General features: G+C 42.4%; 1 protein-coding gene across 3 annotated transcripts in view; it reads left to right on the top strand.

Annotated features, from left to right (window-relative positions):
* The window catches only part of fstl5 (follistatin-like 5), a 178,200-nt gene that overhangs the window by 92,777 nt on the left and 65,117 nt on the right, over positions 1 to 20,306 (top strand). For all 3 annotated transcript variants that reach the window (XM_072664010.1, XM_072664009.1, XM_072664008.1), the window contains exon 6: positions 4,365 to 4,485. In XM_072664010.1, the coding sequence (XP_072520111.1) occupies positions 4,365 to 4,485 (121 nt within the window). The remainder of the gene's footprint in view (positions 1 to 4,364; positions 4,486 to 20,306) is intronic.

Raw genomic sequence — 20,306 nt, 5'->3', positions numbered from 1 at the left:
TCAAAAAGTTCAGAGGCTTTTCAGATGGTTCTTTAAGCAGAACCAATTTTGATTAGAACCAAATTTGATTGAACCATGTTTGTAATAAAGGGTGAAGAACCTTTTACAGGTCTAAAGAGCCTTCACATGATGTAAAGTTTGGAAGGGTTCTTCATGCTCAAACATCTCTACTATAAATACACTATATGGACAAAAGAATTGGGACACCTGCTCATACTGCTTTGATTTATTTTGGAGTAGTGAGTTTTGCTGTGAGGTCAGGATATTGGATGATCACCACTCCACCTTATCCCCACCTCCCCAACACATCCCAAAAGTATTCAGTGGAGCACCATCCATCATTCCTGAGAACACAGATCTACTGCTCCACAGCTCAATGCTGATAGGTTCATGTGTCATGTTTTATTGACAGTATTTCTTTACAGGGACTGCTGTGTGTGTGCTATTGCACATCTGTATCAGCAGTAGTTGCAACTGAAAGTAGCTAAATGAATTCATTCTGCCTCTGTGCTTTTTGGTCACAAACATTTGATGTAAAGATGCTTTACCAATGTAATAGTGATGTGGGAGTGTGAAGAACATTTTGAAGGTCTGAAGAACCTTCACTTGACATAAAGGTTCTTTACACTTACACACCTACTACAGACATGGTTCTATGGGACCAAAATTGATTATTTAATGGCATCTGCAATTGCATGGCAAGCCATTTAATTATATATATGTTCTGGCTTGGAGTGGGTTGGAACCTCATGGTGGAAATGTGAGCTACTGACCACTGCAATACAAAGATTTGGAAAAATGATATGTCTGTAAAACTCTCAAAATTCTCAAAAATAAAGGTGCTTTAGGTGAATCATAAAGAACCATGTTTGTAATAGAGATATGTGAGGGTGAAGAACCTTTTAAAGGTTCTCTATTACAAACATGGTTCTTTATGAGACCACAATTGGTCCTTCTATGACATTGCTTGACCTCTTAAACGCATGTTCTTTCCCTGTAATAAAAGTCACGAAGCATAAGGGGTTAAAGAAACAACCACTTGAAGCACCGTCATTTTTAAGAGTGTGAAGAACACAGCCCTCAGACACTAAACCATTCAAAACTTTGTGTCGAGGAACAACAGAGGGGCATTTCGGGCACTTTGAGTACTACTCAGTGGTTCTGCGGTCAGTGCTGCTGGATTTTAACCCTAACCCTGAGGCAGACCATTACATCTGTCCAAGGAACCACAGCACTCCATGAAATAAGCTACATTCATATTCTGCTGCACTGACTGCTCTCAGGGCCTTTGCTTTCTCTCTCACACACTCTATCTCTCTTCCTCTAGCTGTCTATTAGCATTAGCACCCCCAACATTAATCCTATTGTCCAGCGTTTCCCGTTATTTGCATTCTCCATATTGTTATGCATTCGTATTTGTATTTGCATGCTCAATATTGTTGTGCTTGAAAGGGTGAAAAGGTGGCTTTAATTTAGGAATAGAGAAGGGGGAGGGGAATAGAAGAGGGGGGCTGGAGGTAAAGCTTTGCATGCAAAAATATGAGAGTTTTAGAAGGAGTCCACCAAAACCCTGCAGCTAGTTTCACTTCCAGCTGTTATTAATCCAAAACCAGTTTAAATGAAATGCATTTATAAGCTTGGCTCTTGAGTCTTTTAGGGCGTTTTCACACTCCCAAATACATGAGTCTGCACTTAGGACTGATTCTGGGCTCGTTTAGGGGAGGGGCTTAATATCACTGGTTTGCTTTCACACTGAAGAATTCCGTATGAACCGTGAATCGATTGCAGAATTTTAGACATCACTTTTCTGCATGTATTTTGCAAATTAGCAGGACCTAGATTCATTAATTTATTGTTTATCCTTATTTTCCTTGGATACAAACACTGAAGCAGCGAAGAACAGCGCTTTCTGCAGTCGTGGCATTCTGCAGACAGAAGGAGCCGTTCTTGTAGGAGAAGGTTTTGGATGGTCGTAGAATTGGATGGAGCACCATCCATCATTCCAGAGAACACAGTTCTTCCACTGCTCCACAGCTCAATGCTGGGGGCTTTATACCCCTCTAGCCCACGCCTGGCATTAGGCCGCATGGTGCCAATAGGTTCATGTAGCAAAGAACAGCACTTTCTGCAGTTGTGGCATTTCACCTTGCAAAACACCTGCCATTCTCGTAGGAGGAAGTTTTTAGCCACGCAGGCTAGCCATGCTCACTTCACTAGCTTGAAGTGACCCTAAAACCACCGATTTCAGGAGAACCAGAGGTCAAGGCTCTCCCAGGCTCAAAAACAGCTTTCACACCTCACCGAATGTACCGAACTCTCAGAGCAAGTGACTCTGGGTCGCTAGTGTGGAAACGCCCTTAAAGTGAGAAACTACTGGCTTAGTGTTTTTATCAGTTAGGGACATTATAATGCTTTATAACTACATCATTACGACATTATAACTACAGCTATTTTTGTATCAGATATCTGTAACTACTGTGTTGTAACAACTTAACAACTGTGCAATTACTGAGGATGTTACAGATGATGCAGACGTGTATCTACTTCTTTTTTGACTTGTATTTACACAAGTGTATCTCAACAGCTGTAAGGATTCAAGGATTCAATGAAACTTTATTGTCATTTGCATCACACGTGGTACATGGGGTGGAACGAAATTGAGATCTTAAGGTTCCAGTTACACCCAAAGAGCAATTTTTGAATAAATAAAATAATAATAATTTTAAAATCTAGAATATAAGAAGGGTACACTAATAATAAAAATCTAGAATATAAGAAGGGTATAATATTAATAAAAATCTAGAATATAAGAAGGGTATAATATTAATAAAAATCTAGAATATAAGAAGGGTACAATAATAAACAAAATCTAGAATATAAGAAGGGTATAATAATAAAAAAATCTAGAATATAAGAAGGGTATAATAATAAACAAATCTAGAATATAAGAAGGGTATAATAATATAAAAATCTAGAATATAAGAAGGGTATAATAATAATATAAAAATCTAGAATATAAGAAGGGTATAATAATAATATAAAAATCTAGAATATAAGAATGGTAAGAGCATATTTCTCTAATGTGGTTACACATGCGCAATAAGATGATGGTAAACTGCTGCTTTTTCTGTTACAGCTATTAAGTATGAAACAATGTTGAAACTGAAGCTGACACACATGTAATTACATGAGTTGTACTACTGTAATGCATCTGTAACAGTGAATTCATCACCAGTAGCTGATAACGTTGTTATTTATTGATTATTAACGTGTAATTACACAGTTATTGCTGGTGCTTAATTTCCCAATATGCCAATATCCCATTAAAGCCGGTAATAACTTTAAATGCTGCTCAAAAGATTAAAAGGTTCCTAAAATACAGAACTTAAAGAGTAAAACTTAAATACACTATATGGACAAAAGTTTTGGGACACCTCCTTTCAAAAATCAAAGGTATAAAAAAAGATTGTGTCCTGCTTTTGTTGGAGGAGCTGGCTCTACTGTCCAGGGAAGAAGGCTTTCTACTAGATTTTAGGAGCATTGCTGTGCGGATTTGATTGCATTCAGAGACCACCCCACCTCATTTTCAATTCCCCAGCTCATGCCAAAAAAGTATTGGATGGGGCACCATCCATCATTCAAGAGAGTCCACTGCCCCATAGCTCAATGCTGGGGGGCTTAATACCCCTCTAGCCAACACCTGGCATTAGACATCTATATTCTGTTGCCACACAGCGATCTGATTTCAGTCCGACTAACTGGAGAACCATTTGAATACCAAATGTAAATGCATGTGGCTAAAATCTGATCAGAATACAATGCTGCCGTGAAGCGTCCAGGTGCAAACCGGGTCTACAAGCCCAGAAGACCATAGACACCTAAGGCTCATGTGTGGCTACTTCTGACTGGGGAAGGTTTTCTCTGGTATCCGAACTGTGTGAGCAGCTGAGAACCTGTGTCAGCTATGGGTACACCTTAAAGAAAAAGATGTCTGGATACTTTTGGACTTATAGAGTTGGGGTGTATTCGTGTAATTGTATCAGTACTGACTGATTATAAGCACTGGAGAGATGGTTTACAGAATGAAGGCTATATTTTAACCTGTACTGGAATGTCAAGGTTAGGGTCTCAGATAGCTCAAACAGCTCAGATAGCAGCACTGGCCCACAATGCTCGCCATGTCAGTGCATCCCTTATACAGTGCATAAATTGCTCACTAAATCTCTATTCACAGTTTTATATTCCACTTTGCAAGGTTTGAGTGATGGTGCAAGATGTATTCCCTCATCACTTTACAACTACATGCTCGGAAAAGCAAGAAAGATCAAGACTAATGGTCTTCTCTGCCTGTTACCATCCTTCAGGTCATTAAGCAAGAGGGTTTGAGCAAGACAGCTTCGGAGTGCACTCTGTTCGACCTGCTGAAATACAACGATGCCAACGACGACGAGCACCTGACCAAGGATGAGTTCTACACTGCTTTCGGTGAGTGCGGCCTTTGAAATGGTTGAAGCCAAGCATTATTTGTAGGCAAACCACAGCAAAACCAAAAAGAAGACCCTGGTCGCCTTTGCCTTTGCCACATCAGCACTGATTGTATAGAGCCTCTGTTGATGCTCAAGGCAGATCTCTGAGAACTGGGATAGCTGCCATCCCAAAAGGATCTACTTCTATTTCTCGAACGTGCTTAACAGATATCACTCATAACTCATAAGAGAAACAAACTTTGAGTCCCAAGCTCTTGTTTCCTTTTTTTTTTCCTTTTTTTTTCATTTGCCCGAAGTGCTGAGTTGCATCTGTTGGGTAGGTTTGGCCCACAGAGAGTGTCCAGCTTTGTTCTGAAACTCCATCTCTCTCTAAATGAGTAATGAGACATTTCTGCAGGGTTAGTGGCCTTTGAAATGGGCTGGAGCAGAGACTGTTCCTGCTCTGAACTCGCTCCTTGCAGGCTCTGTAGAGGTGGGGAAAGCATTATTAGGCTTAAGTTCAGGTTTATGCTGGTATCTTTGCTTAGGTCACCGAACAGTAGTGGTATAAATACACCCTTCTCATTAAGGCTTCTGTAGTACATGGTGAGGCTGACTAATTACCGTTGCGAGCCAGGATTTAGGGGTTAGTATTGGTCAAGGTCTTCAGGGTGATGGCGTTGTAAATGGTAAATCCCCAAAATGCACTCCCCAGAACGGTCTGGATGTGGTATTTTTGCTTACCATGCGTGACTGACAGCCCTCTATTACTGGCCAACAAAATTTCTTTATGTTACCATAGCAACGCACATAGCCTTCAGACAGAGAGGTTGTGTTTTTTTAGCTTTTCGCTTTGAACTACGGATATGATTCACAGGATTCACACTTTAGGACTGCTGAAGTTCTGATATCTGGAACCAAGTTACCAGCTCATACATACAGTGGAAACCAGAAGTTTACATCCACTATATAAAAAGACACCTATGCATTCAGACATGAAATCAGAATGAACTTTTCTTGTTTTAGGTCAGTTAGGATCACCAGAATTATTTCTATTTGCTAAATTCCAGAATAATGAGAGTGAATTTTTTTAAGCCAATTTTTATTACTTTCAAAGGCAAAAGTTGAAGTACATTTCATTAGTATTTGATACCATTGCTCTTAAACTGTATGACTTGGGCCAAATGTTTTGGATATCCTGCCACTGGCTTCTCAGGAATTTTGGCAGGAATTATGGCCTATTCCTCCTGACAGAACTGGTGTCAGGATATCCAGAAGCTTCCAAAGACATGACATCATCATATAGGCTGTCCCAAATTGTTTAAAGGTATATTAATCTTAGTGTATTTAAACTTTTGACTTTAAAGAAAGTAATAAAAATGTCCTCTCTCATGATTCTGGCATTTAGCAAATAATTATGTTAATCCTAATTGACCTAAAGCGGAAAAACTTCTGGTTTCAACTGTAGATACAAGCTTAGGCCGCGACTGGCAGAGCAGCTGCCCCACGTATCCTGTTGTCCTTTTAGTCCAGCACCCGTCACCTCTCTGCTTTGGCGGCCAGCTACGCTCTGTGCCAGTAGCATAGGGTATGGGTGGTCAGTGAGCTGCAGATCTTCCTAAATACAGTGCTGCTTTGGGACCTCCTGTCCGTCCTGGCACCCAGCCGTTAAATTCCACTGTGAAGCGGAGAGGCAATTGGGCCCCGGATGTGAGGGGTGTAAAGCTAGCCAGGTTTAGCTTTAGCTTTAGCTCTCCAGGCTGCTCAGACTCGAGGAAAGGGCGGAGCCATGTTAGCCTTGTGATTGGTCAGAGGTATACTAAGGTAAGCATGATTACTTTTAGGGCCACCCATTCTACATGGAGAAAAGAGCAATACTGGTGAAATATGGCAGATGTTTATTAGACTTTTTGGAGGAAATTAATAAGACATTGGAGGACCTGAGGAGCCAGATATAATGTCAGACTCTGTTTGTGAGATATATCAGCACTAGTCTGTTTAATATGGGTTAATATCCTTAATAATCCCTTAATGACAATACTAAAGATGCTATAAAGGGTTCTTTGAGTGATGCCACAGAACCCAGGTTCTCAAATCTGGACCTTAAGTCCAGTTTCCAGTCCTGCATTTTGTTTTCACTGAACAGATTTAACAGAGCAGTTAATGTAAGTGATTGACCAAATGTCACACCTACCACACAAGGACTACAAAGTCCAGAACTGGAAACTGGACTTAAGGTCCAGATTTGAAGACGTCTGTTATAGAAAAAATAATAAATAATTTTGGTGATATAAAGGACTATTTTTAAGGAGATTTAAATACTTGAATGTAAAAACCTTTACATTCAAGTATTTAAATCTTCAAAATGTTTTTTCACCACAAAAATGGGATCACTCATGCCACAGTGGTGCCAGGACTGCCGTTTTAGATGGGCACAACAAATGCGTGGGCAGGCTGAAGCTGAATCTCATTCTGGTGGGCAGGGGGAATAAAGTCTGCAAGAAAAGAAGCAGAACTGTAGGTGATGTGATCGCTTAGCGTTGTACAAACACTGCCGAAGAAAATCGTTTTCCTCAGTGCGTTGGTTGCCCGGTGACATTGCATCGGCAGCAGTTCGGAAAAAAAGAGGCGATGGCTGGCTGTGCACATGTCAGAGGAGCCGTGTGTTGGTCTTCACCCTTGCATTGAATGTGATGGGTTGGGTAGCTGGCGATCCAAATTGGGGAGAAAATGGGTTAAAAATCAGAAATAACATGAAATAAAAAATGAGCTGTGAATAATGTAGATGGCAAGCTTGTCCTCCTTAGCCGTGAGACGGCTGATCCCTCACGAAGACCTTTGTCATTCATTATAAAATAAAAAAAAATAAAAAAAATATTGGGAGATGAGTGTGTAAAGCCTCTGAGGCTGGAGGAAGAAGTCAGCCTGGTGGTCCCTCCCTCTCTTTCGCTTACTCATCTTCACGTTGTCTGGTCTATCTCTCTCTCTCCTCGTTTTCCTTTTTGACTCTCGCCCCCTTCTGACATTTCAATGCATTCAGTATCCACTGACATTCTGCAAAGGCTGACATATTCTAATAAGGGTAGGAAAAGGTGTGGAACAAAAGGGCTTGAAAAGGAAGCTGAACTGCATGATGAAGCAATGCTGCGTCTTTACTGTAACTCCTTGTTCTATTTTTTGTGTGTGGAAAAAGCGCAAGTTTGGGGGTGAATAGCATTGCACAAGTCTGCAGTCTACTCTTGTAGGAGGTAGAAGTGTGTGTGTGTGTGTGTGTGTAGGGGGGGAAATGGCCCTCCAGGCGAAGCACATCAAACGAGCCGAGCAGTTATTCTTCTCTCCTGGAAGAGTCGCTGTTATGTTCTGTATTTCATATGTTTCTAAGTTTTCCCCACTCTTCTTTCAAAGCTCCAACTTTAAAATGAAAAGACTTGGCATCAGCAGGTCCACTCGAGGAAGGTGTAGCGTCTTCTCGTCCACCTCCTTCTTCTCCTCCTCCTCCTATTTCTCCACTCTTAGACATTCTCCCTCCGGTGTAAATATAGAGCCCCAATCAGAGAAACACCCAGATTCCACTTCTTATGAAACTTAGTCTGCTAGCTCAAGCCATGCCTTCAGCTTAGGGTGATTTGGTGAGGGAAGACTGTAAGAGAAGGGGAAGCCAGGAATGAGAGATGACTGAGTGGTGGAGGGTTATGGAGACTTGTCATATACCCATGAACAGGGTAGAGATGCAATTTGTAGGACATTAGACTTGAGAGGGGAATTTAGGGGCTTTAGGCTTGAGGCCCATTTAATTATTTCATAACTCCACATAAACGTAATCTCTTCAGGCATCCGATTTCATTGTGTTTGAATTTACTCCAGGATCTTTCAACAGTTTGCCATGAAGACTTGTTACTTACTTGAATATACATAGTTTTTTGCAGAAATCTGGAGATCCAGAGATCTTTCCTCACCTCCAAAGTTCAGTTCAGCTGGAGCATTCTCTACTTCTCATCATCTCTAGGTTTTCCCAAACACTTTTAACAATTTTAATGGTTGGTGTGGCGCAACAGATAACACCACTACCTGCAAGTGAGCTACCACATCACGTGGGAGACTGGGGTTCGATTCCCAGTCTGGGTGACTATGCTGCGCTACACCAATAAGAGTCCTTGGGCAAGACTCCTAACACTACATTGGCCCTCCTCTGTAATACAAGTAACCATGTAAATCACTCTGGATAAGAGCGTCAGCTAAATGCCATAAATGTAAATGTAATGGTGCTGAGATCTGGATTATGGCTCTGAGAACTACAGCAGCTTCTTGGGTTTCATCTTTCTTGTCTGTTTCATTTGCACAGTCGGAGCTTCTTGATCAGACCCACCTTCTCTCAGAGTGGAAGGATGGGCAGGAACCGGAAGTGAGAGTAGAGCTTTATGTTCACCTCTCTCTCGTAGAGATAGAAGGTTTTAGTGCTGTTCATCTGATGGGGGTAGTGTTGGTGGTCTACCAGGTCTTGCACGTTGCTAGGAGTCCCTCGTTTCACTTACTTTCCTTTGACTTTCCAACTTTTTATGCAAGTGGATTGTCTTAAATTCAATCTTTTCAGAAATGTATTCTGGTTATTTTAAGCCCTTACACACTATAGCATACCTTCACCTCACTGTCATAATTAACATCAGTCATAGGCCTTAAGATAGAACCCTGCTGGACTCCACAAGGTATGCTAAATTAAAACATTACCCAACATTCTCAATAGTTCATGCATCTTGATTAGTAACTAAATAATATACCATGGGTTCAGTGGGGTTAACTCAACATTATAAGAAAGAAGAAGAAGATTTGGAAACATGAACTACTACTTAACTTGAAAAGTGTGACTTCACTTTCTGTTATTTGCTGCCTACAATTCTATTTTTGCATTTAAAAAAGCACTTTGCCAGTATTACAGTATCGCCATATTTCCTACCTCAGTTTTTGAGTCTACATTTACTGCTCCACTATCTATCCTTTCTTTCGCAACCTAAAATCACTTTGCTGACTGACTGAGTGAGTCCAAAGTCAAGCATCTCATCATGAAATGCTGATATTAACTTCCCAAAAGCCAAAAACCAGAGAGCATTAAACACTCTTCATCAGAGTTGGGCAGCGGGAAATACGCAAGGCACGCCTGAAAATATATACATCATATATGCTAATAAAACCCTTACCTAGGCATAGCGAAGAAGGCTGTCTAAAGCCTTCACGTTTTTCACTGATTTGTTGAATATTCAAGCCTTAGCTGCATTGTTTGTCATTGTGAAGATAACACATTGTGCTTATGAATAATTCACCCTCTACACTCCCAAATGCCCACCTGAACCCCCCGTCTATACACACACACATATAATCCAGGCTTCTACAACCAGTTTTCCCAGTGGTGCGCTGTAACTAAAACTCTGAATTTTTATTGGATCAGTGATATGACTTCTGAGACGTGCAACATTAAGAAAGCAGATCGTTGTGAACACTGCCCAGGCCGAACACACCTCACCCCGCAGGCTTAATGTGTATTGGATCTTTCAAGCTGATAGAGTGATCTGGAGGTCAAGCGAACATCTGGCCAGAAAGCTGTAGCTGATAGACTCAGATAAAGATTGATTAAGTGGGCTTGTGAGAGGGAATGGATTGAGGTGTGTTGGTTGGTTGGTTTGTGGAGCCCAAACTGTGCTGCTAGGGCTGTGAGGCAATGTTCTAGCTATTGATTCCTGACCATGATGGAGGGTGACAGACCATGAGGGCATGAAATGGCCCAGTTTTGGTTTGCAGAGTCTTGGACTTCCCTGGAGGTATGATAGACCTCACATGAGAATGAGAATGAGAGAAAAAGGAGAGAGGAACTCTGGTAAGGAATTACAAATGCTGTAAGTCTTTGTGGAAATGGAATCATTTACAAAGAGCAGACAACTTAGCTATTGGGTATTAGGTATTGCTTTCAATATTGTTGTAGCTAAACTGTAGTCTGCACCATCCCTTGAGATGTTTAATGTACTCTAAATGCTTTAAGTAAGGTATGCCCTTTCTATGGCTGTAAAAGTGAAAATCAGATGATCTTCACGAAATCGGTGTGAACGTCATAGTTGCTGATAATCCAAGATAATCCAAGTTATTTGAGATGTTCTAGTACCTCAAAAATGAGAATCAACCTCAAAGCTTTAAACGATGTTCCCACTTTTCAGAGAGAGAAGAACCTTGATTAGATGCAGCATAAGATTCCGCCAGTCTAATAGTTTTGGTGTACAAATATAAAGCAATTAAGTTCAGTTCAAATGTATTTATTTGTATGTTTTACATTAAAAGTTGTCACAAAGCAGCTGTACAGAGATTCAGGTCTAAGTGTCTTTTGAGCAAGCTGGGGGCGTAAGTGGCGAGAGAAAGGTCCCTCAGAGCAAGAAGAAGAAACCTTAAGACAAATCAAGACTCAAAATGGGGACCAGAACAAATAACAAGGACAAACTGGACAAACTGGGCAAAAATAGTGATAAAGGACACATGTTCAGTGTTAATTTGAAAGTCTATACTAGTGAAGCAGTTATATGTAAGCTTTGCAGTGAGGCTTGAATTTAACAATGCAAAGATCAAGAGCAGGACAGCATTGCAGTGGGCAGCAGGGTAGTAGAGAGCCAGGTCTGGGCTCTGAGCAGAACAGTAGGACCAGGGCACCTTGATGCATGGGAAAGAAATAGAAGGAAACAGAAATGAAGGATTATGGCAAATAATTAATGAGTTTATACAGCGGGAGAGCCTGGACCAGAGGGTAGGCAGGCAACAGCATCCACCCACCCACAGATGGACTTGCACCAGCAGCAAGCAGACAGCAAGGGGCAATTCAGGATATGAAAGGAGAGAATGAAGAAGGGGTTTTGGAATACACATACACATACACATATCGTGCACTGTGAGCTACTGTAACCAAAAACAAATTCCTTGTATGTGTAAGCATACTTGGCCAATAAAGTCAGATTCTGATTCTGATTCTGATTCTGATATTTTGGTATAAGGCCTGTAGTAGGAAGTAGTTTGACAATAAAAATGACAATAATGATCAGAAACCCGTTCTCAGAGCAGTACCGAACAGTGGTATTGAGAAAAACATCTGGTTAACTGAAAGCTTGTGCAAAAAGGTACATTTTCAATTAAATTACTTTGAGAGAGTCACTAAAACTTTCAGGGTAACGTACTGTATACTGGAAACTGGAAATCCCTTGCTGTTCCTTCATGCCCACACTTCAGATCTGCACCTTCTCCACCTCTCCATCTCTTTTCCCTCCTCTTCGTCGTGCTGCAGAGCTTTTCTTGTGTTGCAGGAGAGGTGTTTTAAAACATGCTAAATGAGTTTACACAGATTTCTGCCTTCGTCTCTAACTCCACAGGCCATTTTCACCTCGCCCCAGGGCAACCGGGGTGCGAGTGACAATTTTAAGACTTGATTGCAGGAAAGAGTGTTTTGGCTTATTCATGGCTAGCAGTGCAGTGACAATTAATGGCTCCTCATACATATGCCCCTGCCGGGTGTGGACCCAGCAGGCTTTCTTGCGCTGGTAAATTGAGCTGGTAATGCTGTGCATATTTTTTAGCCTCCATTTAGAAAGTGACAGTTTTCGAAGGCAACCTTCAATTAAAGCAGATCTTGCGGAAGATATCTCTGTGTTTGCAAAGAAAGGGAAAACAGGTTTGTGAGACTCCTAACACCAGGGATTTACGAAACCAAAGATTAAAGATCAAATACGAAATCCCATCGATGTGATACCGCACATTTTACTGTATGCATGAGTCAAGAACAGGCTAGGAAAGCTGAAAAATATCTGGCTTAAGGAACAAAGATTTTGATGCATCAAACACAATAGACATGTGGCTGTGAATGTGGCTGAAGGTGGCCTGAAATGCACTGCTCTGTTTTATCTGAATTGGAATTTATTGTAATGTCCTGCCTTAAGGCACCCTCAGTAGTATGCTAATGAATAGCGAAAGTAAGTAAAATAGTAAAGTTTCTATTAGAACAGCAGTTAGGTTTCATAGTCCTTGCATAATGGTGTCTAAAACCTTTTGTAAGTGTAGTTCAGTTGGGTTTGCATAAACATTGTTAAAGTTGTCATAGAATGCATTTATTGAGTATTTTATAGTTTTTATTTCATGAATAAATAGTAAGTATTTGACTGGTTAGTGTAAAAAAAAAGCTCAAATGGGGCTCTGAGAGGTTCAGCGGGGATCAGGAGGGTCAACTGAGTCATGCCACTTTGCCATCGGCCCGAGTGCGAGAGGGTAGATGTAGCTCACTCCCCTCATCACTATTAAGCGATGTTGGCCAGTACAGCTGGTGCTGTGGAGCTGGAGACCGTGCTTTCCTTCACAGTACCACATCAATGGCATATCGTAAAGCCTTTACCCCCCTGTTATTTTGCCCCGAAAGAAACACACTAGCTATGTCCGAAACTGTGTCCTATTTATTATAAAGTGAACTACTTTGGTGCACCGTCATTTTCTAGTGGTGTCCAAAATTTTTCAGTGCACTGTAACACTTTTGCGCAGTGCACCACAAATGATGTACACTAAACGGACATGGAATACCCATAATCCACTGCGCTGTTTGCTTGTCTTCAAAAAGGCCTACGGTGAAATTATGCTCTTCATTGTGGAATTCTGTTTCCAAAAATAAGGATGTAAATAGTGATCTACATTTTTGCATGTAGGGAATAGTGAATTGGGCAAAGTTTTGGACACAGCTACTGGTTGGGATCAGGGGATAAAACAGACTCTGCTCTGATTGGCTGGTTTATGGCACAGCGATGAATCACATCTGCATAGCATAGCCTAGCATAGCTTTAACAAGACCTTTTTGGAATTATTTCCGCGTCTTAACAGACACTGTGTTGCTGTACTACCCCGGTGTCTAGTCAGCATGGTGTGCAGTTAGCTAGCTAGAACGATGTAGTAGCTTTTAGCCTAGCACCCGACTAGCACCAACTCGCTTCTCCAGCTTTTTCCTGGCCTCCTTCCAAACGATGCTTCAACAGCCTGTTACTCATCCTGAGTGTTAAATATAGGTTTTACGAATTACACCAGGGCTTACTGGCTATTTGATATGGTGTTTTTCTGCCAGTCTGAAACCTGATTACTGGGCGACTGCATGGTGTGATGTGATTGATGCAGCAATGCTATGGTAGGAGGTGTGTCTTCGTAATGCTGTGCAGCTGGACAATAAAGGGCGAGCAGCCTTTTAGGAAAGGAAAGCTGGATTTGCCACCTTCACACTTTGCATGAAGGCTTCCCTTACCTTCAGCGTTCTCTCAAACATAGACACACTACGGATGTGGGAGGAGAGAGGGGTGAAAGTGGATTTGGGATGTGATTCATTTCCATACTTCCACCTTTTCTCCAAAAGAAATAAATAAATAAATAAAGGGTGACATATCTTTGTGCTTTGTGCTTCAGACTATTAAGATCCTCCCGTGGAGTCAGAAAGCAATTACTACCTCTCTGGCCAACAGCCTGTGCTCGGAATTGCCATTCCTTTCATCAGGCAGCGTTGATATGCCTTGACAAAGAACTTAAATCCAACACTGCCCCAATACACACACACACACACACACATACATACACACACACTCACAAGCAGAGACTCACATACTTTTCAATGTTATTGGCAGAGGAGGACTGTGTAATAAGAAATAGGGTCTCACTTGAAACAAAATTGACTTCAATAAGAAGTCATGGATGCTGTTTAAGATTGCCGGCGATGTGGAGATGAGAGAAGGCGAAGGGTGAAATCACAAAAGAGAGAGCGCGAGAGAGAGAGAATGAGAGAACGAAAGAGAGAGAGAGAGGGAGAAAGGCAACTAGCACGCAAATTAAAAAGTAAACCTTCACTTTATCGACCTAAATCAGGAAAGTTCCCCCTTTCCGCCAGTTTTCCCTACGATCCCTCATGGAGGTGTATTAAAATTAGAGCAATTAGAGGCCTGTGCCGAGCGCTAGCATGCTAATGCGCGGGACGCTCTCTGGAGGCCTGGCCCGGCAGCTGCGGTGGAGATCAACAGAGCACTCAGTAAAATCAGCCTTTGTGCAGCCATTTTCACATCCGTCACTCACATTGATTGGATCTCACCAAAGGTTTTATTCCAATTGGCCCGGCTGAGCCGCACTTTTGAAAGATTCGCCGACGATCAAAGCGGCTTTATGGGCTTATAAATTCACTGCAGGAGGGTTGAAGGCATAAAAAAAAATGCAACTGGTGTTTATGAGGCTCGCATCTACCTCCTTTCCGCCTCCAGCAAAGGATTTGCTGCTCCTCAGAAGCCTGTAGGCCCGTAACTTAGACAAGTGAATTAGCCATATTGGTGTTTGAAGAATTTTTTGTGGGGTGCTTCATAGTAAATTGCGTCTTGCTCTCCAACTTATTCCCTTCAAGCTTCTGGCGAAAGTGTTAGAAGCTTTTCCATATATAATTCTGCCTGCTGTGAAGAAGGGACACTGGAGAAGTGCTGTAAAAACAACCCATTGCAGTTGGTGTTTGAAGTAGACAATAAAAAAAGATGAAAACTGGGATTTTTGGTGCCCTAAGACACTGGAAAATGACCATGATTACACTCACCTAATTCCAAAACTAGCTATGTATGCATTTGTAAAGAGTGTATGTAGCTTTGCTAACTAGCCTGGCTGTTAAGTGTAGTTAGCCAAGCTAGTTAACAAAGCTAACTAAAACTAACTTTCAACTATAGACTTGAATCCACAGCCGATCAATTGAAACATGGGCCTTTTTTCCACTTACAGCAGAGTTAGGTAACCATAGGCCACAGAACCGCTGGGTGGACGGGCTTAATGACTTTAATGTCTTTATATCTCCAGTATAGAAAATGGCAGAGACTGTTTCTAATAAGGACAATAATAGCTGGTGTTCAAACTTCTCTACTGCAGCGTTAGCACATCGCCTACTGGCCTTGTCAAACTTCTCGGAAACACTTTATTTGGAGTGTAGATGATTCGTTAACTCTCATCAGAGTATCAGTAAAACATCAACAGCCTATCAGAGCAGTAGCAGCAGCAGTGAAGCATTCCATTCAGCAGAACCTAACCCAGCCTTACCCAGAACCTGACCAGAATCCTGGTTCTAACCCTAAACTCAACCCAAAATCTAATTCTAACCCTCATCCTGGCCCTAGTCCTAATCCTAACCCCAACCTAAAACCTAATCCTTACCATTGTTCTAACCCTAATCCTAACCTTAACCTAAACCTAATCCTGACCCTAATTCTAAACCTAACCTCAACCTAAAACCTAACCTCAACATAAACCTAAACCTAACCCTGATCCCTGATAATTCTGACCCTAATCCCAACCTAAACCTAATCCTAACTATTATCCTGACCCTAATCTTAACCCTAACCTCAACATAACACCTAAACCTAACCCTCATCCTGGCCCTAGTCCTAATCCTAACCCCAACTTAAAACCTAAACCTAACCCTCATCCTGGCCCTAGTCCTAATCCTAACCCCAACCTAAAACCTAACCCTGGTCCTAATCCTGGCCCTAATCCTAACCCTAACCTCAACCTAAAACCTAAACCTAACCCTCATCCTGGCCCTAGCCCTAATCCTAACCTAAACCTAACCCTCATCCTGGCCCTAGTCCTAATCCTAACCTCAACCTAAACCTAACCCTCATCCTGGCCCTAGTCCTAATCCTAACTATCATCCTGACCCTAATTCCAATCTTAACCTCAACCTAAAACCTAAACCTAACCCTCATCCTGGCTCTAGTCCTAATCCTAACCTCAACCTAAAACCTAATCCTAACCCTCATCCTGGCTCTAGTCCTAATCCTAACCTCAACCTAAAACCTAATCCTAATCCTCATCCTGGCCCCTTAAACTCAGGCTAGTTCATTTTAGCTGGAAGGGGAGTGTCCACCACGGCCGTTTTTCATGACTGTGATCAGTGTGGTATCTTTCTATCATTAGAGTGCATGGACACTGTCCAGTGTAGTTCAGTAGGTCCAGCATGTAGCTGCATTTCATTCATGCTTCTGTGGGCACTCTCTCTCTCTCTCTCTCTCTCTCTCTCTCTCTCTCTCTCTCTCCCTCTCTCTCTCTCTCTCTCTCTCTCTCTCACTCTCGCTCTCGCTCTAACAGTGTCCAGTAATGGGGAACGAGTCCAGTGTAAATCAAACCTGTTCTGCAGCTCAGCTCTAATTACACACACTGCGGCTATTGGAGGCAGGTTGGCCCTTAGGGAGAGTCCACCCAGCTCCTCTACACCGGCACACAGCAGGCCCCTAACGAAGGAAAACACTTCTGGAGCATATACACTAAATTGACAAAGGTATCGGGACACACCTCTTAATCACTGAATTGGGGTGTTTTATTCAGTCCCAGCTACAGAGCGGGATCGCCGAGGAGCACAGTGCAGAAAGGTCTCTCCAATAACTGCAGAGCTCCAAACCTGCTGTTTGCACTGCAAAGTGAGGCCAGCTCCATATTAATGCCTATGGGTTTAGAATGGGATTTCATCAAAGCTCCTGTAGGTGGAATGTGTAGGTGTCCCAATACTTTTGTCCATTTAGCCTGTCCGAAACAGCCCAGGTCAAAGCGTCTGTGAAGGTCCAGTCAGTGTGTTCTACAAATGGACGTTGTCTGACTGGAGTGGCAGATCCACTGGTCCAGTATGTTCCAGTATGTCACTCTCACCCTTTTCACTCTCTCTCTCTCTCTCTCTCTCTCTCTCTCTCTCTCTCTCTCTCTTTCTCTCTTTTGCTGTCTCACTCACACACACAGTTGCACTCTCTCACTTTCTTTTTACTCTCTCTCTCTCTCACTTTCACTCTCTCTCTCTCTCTCTCTCTCTCTCTCTCTCTCTCATTTTTGTCCCCTCTTGTTCACTCTCACACTTTCTCATGTTTTCTTTCACTCAGAATCTCTCACATTCTCTTTCCCTTTCTCTTTTAATCCACCTCTCTCTCTCTCTCTCTCTCTCACACACACACACACACACACACTCACTCTCACACTCTGTAAGAGAGCTCTAACAGTGTCCAATAATGGGAAAGGGTCTCTCTCTCCTGCTCTCTCTCTCTGTCTCTCTCTGTATCTCTACATCTATGCTCTTTTCTGCTCTCATTCATTCTCACTCTATCTCACCCTCATGCTCTCTCTATCTCACCCTCATGCTCTCTCTCTCTCTCTCTCTCTCTCTCTCTCTTTTTTTTTTTTCTTTTCATTCTTTCTCTCTGTCTCTTACTCCTGTTCTCTTCACCTCTCTCACTCCCTTTTCTTGCCCTGTACATGTCTCTCTCACTTACTCTGACTCAGACTCTTTCTTTCTCTCCATCTCTCTGCCTCTCTCGTCCTCTCTCCCTCTCTCTCCCTGTCTCTTGGCCCCTTATAAATATATATATATATATACAGTATATATATATACATCGCTTTCTCTCTCCACCATCTCTAATTGTCTATCTCTCTCTCTCTCTTTGGGTGTTTTTCTCTCAGTCTCTTGTCGCTCAATTTCTCTCTCTCTCTCTCTCTCTCTCTCTCTCTCTCTCTCTCTCTGTCTCTCTCTCTCTGCTCATTCATAAACATTCCCATAACTTCACATCTTCCCATTTCAATCCTCAGGGACAGCAACCCAATAGAGTGACTGGCCCCGGAGCAGATTCCAAGCCTATTACGATACAAGGGAGTGTAATTGAATGGTTAGGGAGGATATTATCGAACGGTGGAGACAGTGTCAGGGTATTATCCATGCCTAACACATACACACAGACACACACACACAAACGCACACGCAGAGTCAGACTTCAGAGCTTGTTGAGTGTGTTGTGTGTTTGTTCTGCTGTTATAGATGTTGTTAAGGCAGCAGGTTGAAGCAGAGAAGACAGCCCAATGTTTCAGTGCGCGAATGTTCAAAGTTTAATTAAACACAGAGGACATTCGGTCCGCATTAGTGTCAAAGAAAAGACAGCTTACACCCGGACCTGACAGCGGGGGCTTCCTCTTCTTCCCTTCCCCACCACTATAGCCGGAATTGTGCTACATATGAGTGTGAGGTAAAATACCCTGATTCCTTGCATCTGCTTTCATCACTTCAAATAGCGGTTCAGCTTTGTTAGCCAAAGCACACAAGGCTTTCACCAGATGAAAAGCTTATTGGTTGTGCTGTCAAGTTTCTACTCCTTAAAATCCTTTGAACTCCAGCCTTATCATTCCTTTATTAATTAGTACATACGTGCAGACGTACATGATGTCACTATTATGCAAAAACCTCATGTCTCCTAAACAGCAGCTTACAGGAGAAGCAAACAACCTTGTTCAGTGGAAGTCAGTTCTGGTTGGTCCAATCATCATGAAATTCTGACATAACGTAAAGAACGGCCGACAGATTCACATTATATTCTTTATAATCCAGCTGACTAAGGTGCTGCCACTATCTCTCGAGGATCACTGGTGCATGTACAGGGTTATGCTGCCTGCACATCAGCAGCCGGAGCCAGAGAGAGCACAATCGCCCTTGCTCTTTCTTTGGGTGGGTAGACGGTGCTCTTTCTCTCTTTCTCTCCCCACATAACTCCAGTGTGATGCTGGCTGGCACTGGCATCTGCTAGCCGATGCGTCAGAGACGAGTACACAGCGCTTTTCTCCCAGCATGTTGGTTGCATTGGCATTGGCGTTGTATTGACGGCAGTTCAAAAAGAGGAGGTGGCTGGTTGTGCATGTGTCAGTCCTCACCCTCCCAATGTCGGGAGCATTGCATGGTACTTAGAGTGGGTTGGGTAACTGGCTATGTAAAACAATAGAAAAATTGGGTAAAAAAAATGACCAAAAAAAATGCTTTGGATAATTGCTGTGGATAAGAACGTCAGCTAAAAGTCATAAATGTAAATGCTAGCTATAGTGACCAGTGATAAGCAGTTGGTATAGCTGGCATACTGTGCTAACAATGAACCCTCCAGAGCAGGATTACAGTATAGTCCCAGCACTGAAAAATGATGTGTTATTGACTTTACAGCATCCTGTTCATTTATGCAGAATTGTATTTTTAGCACTTAGCATCTTTAAAATTAGATACTGGGACACTTCGCTGTTTCACTGGGTTTTTTTTCGGGTCCGTTGTTCCTGTTCTGATAACTTAATAACTTCCTATGGGCTTCTAGGTTACATTGATAGATGAAACCCACCAGACTGTCTTATGACGGCTACCATCTCTCTAAAAAATAAAGATGCCAAGAAGAATCACTCCTAATTATCTAGGGGATGGCTGCATCTAGTGATTTCGGGTAGGCTCTGGACCAACTGCTCTGGAACAGTTCCTCACATCAGAGATGCCTATTATAACGTAAAACAAGCCCACCTAGCAGTGCTTTATTGATTCCGATAAATCCACGCTGGCCTGGTCCCCGGGGTGCCAATCCACGCACTGCATTCTCAATTTGAATAAACCCTCAGTAGAGCTTTGGGGGAAAAGTCGATTAAATGCAGCTCGACCTAGCAGCATACAGGGAAGTGTTTAGACAAATGTTTGTGGACACCCCCTTCAAATGAAGACATTCAGCTTGTCTAGTCCATGTAGAGAAGTACTGACAGTAGAATAGGACTCTCTGGAGCAGATGAACACAAACCTATTGGCACCATGCTGTCTAATGCCAGGCGTTGGCTAGAGGGGTAATAAAGCCCCCAGCATTGAGCTGTGGAGCAGTGAAAGAACTGTGTTCTCTGGAATGATGGATGGTGGAGCTCCATCCAGTACTTTTGGGATGGGTTGGGATGAGTTGAGGTGTCCATCCAATACTCCTGACCTCACTAAGGCTCTTGTCAGTGAATAAAATCACA

This window comes from Salminus brasiliensis, chromosome 19, assembly GCF_030463535.1.
Source record: "Salminus brasiliensis chromosome 19, fSalBra1.hap2, whole genome shotgun sequence".
Taxonomy (NCBI): domain Eukaryota; kingdom Metazoa; phylum Chordata; class Actinopteri; order Characiformes; family Bryconidae; genus Salminus; species Salminus brasiliensis.
This window is presented reverse-complemented; position numbering and strand designations above follow the sequence as displayed.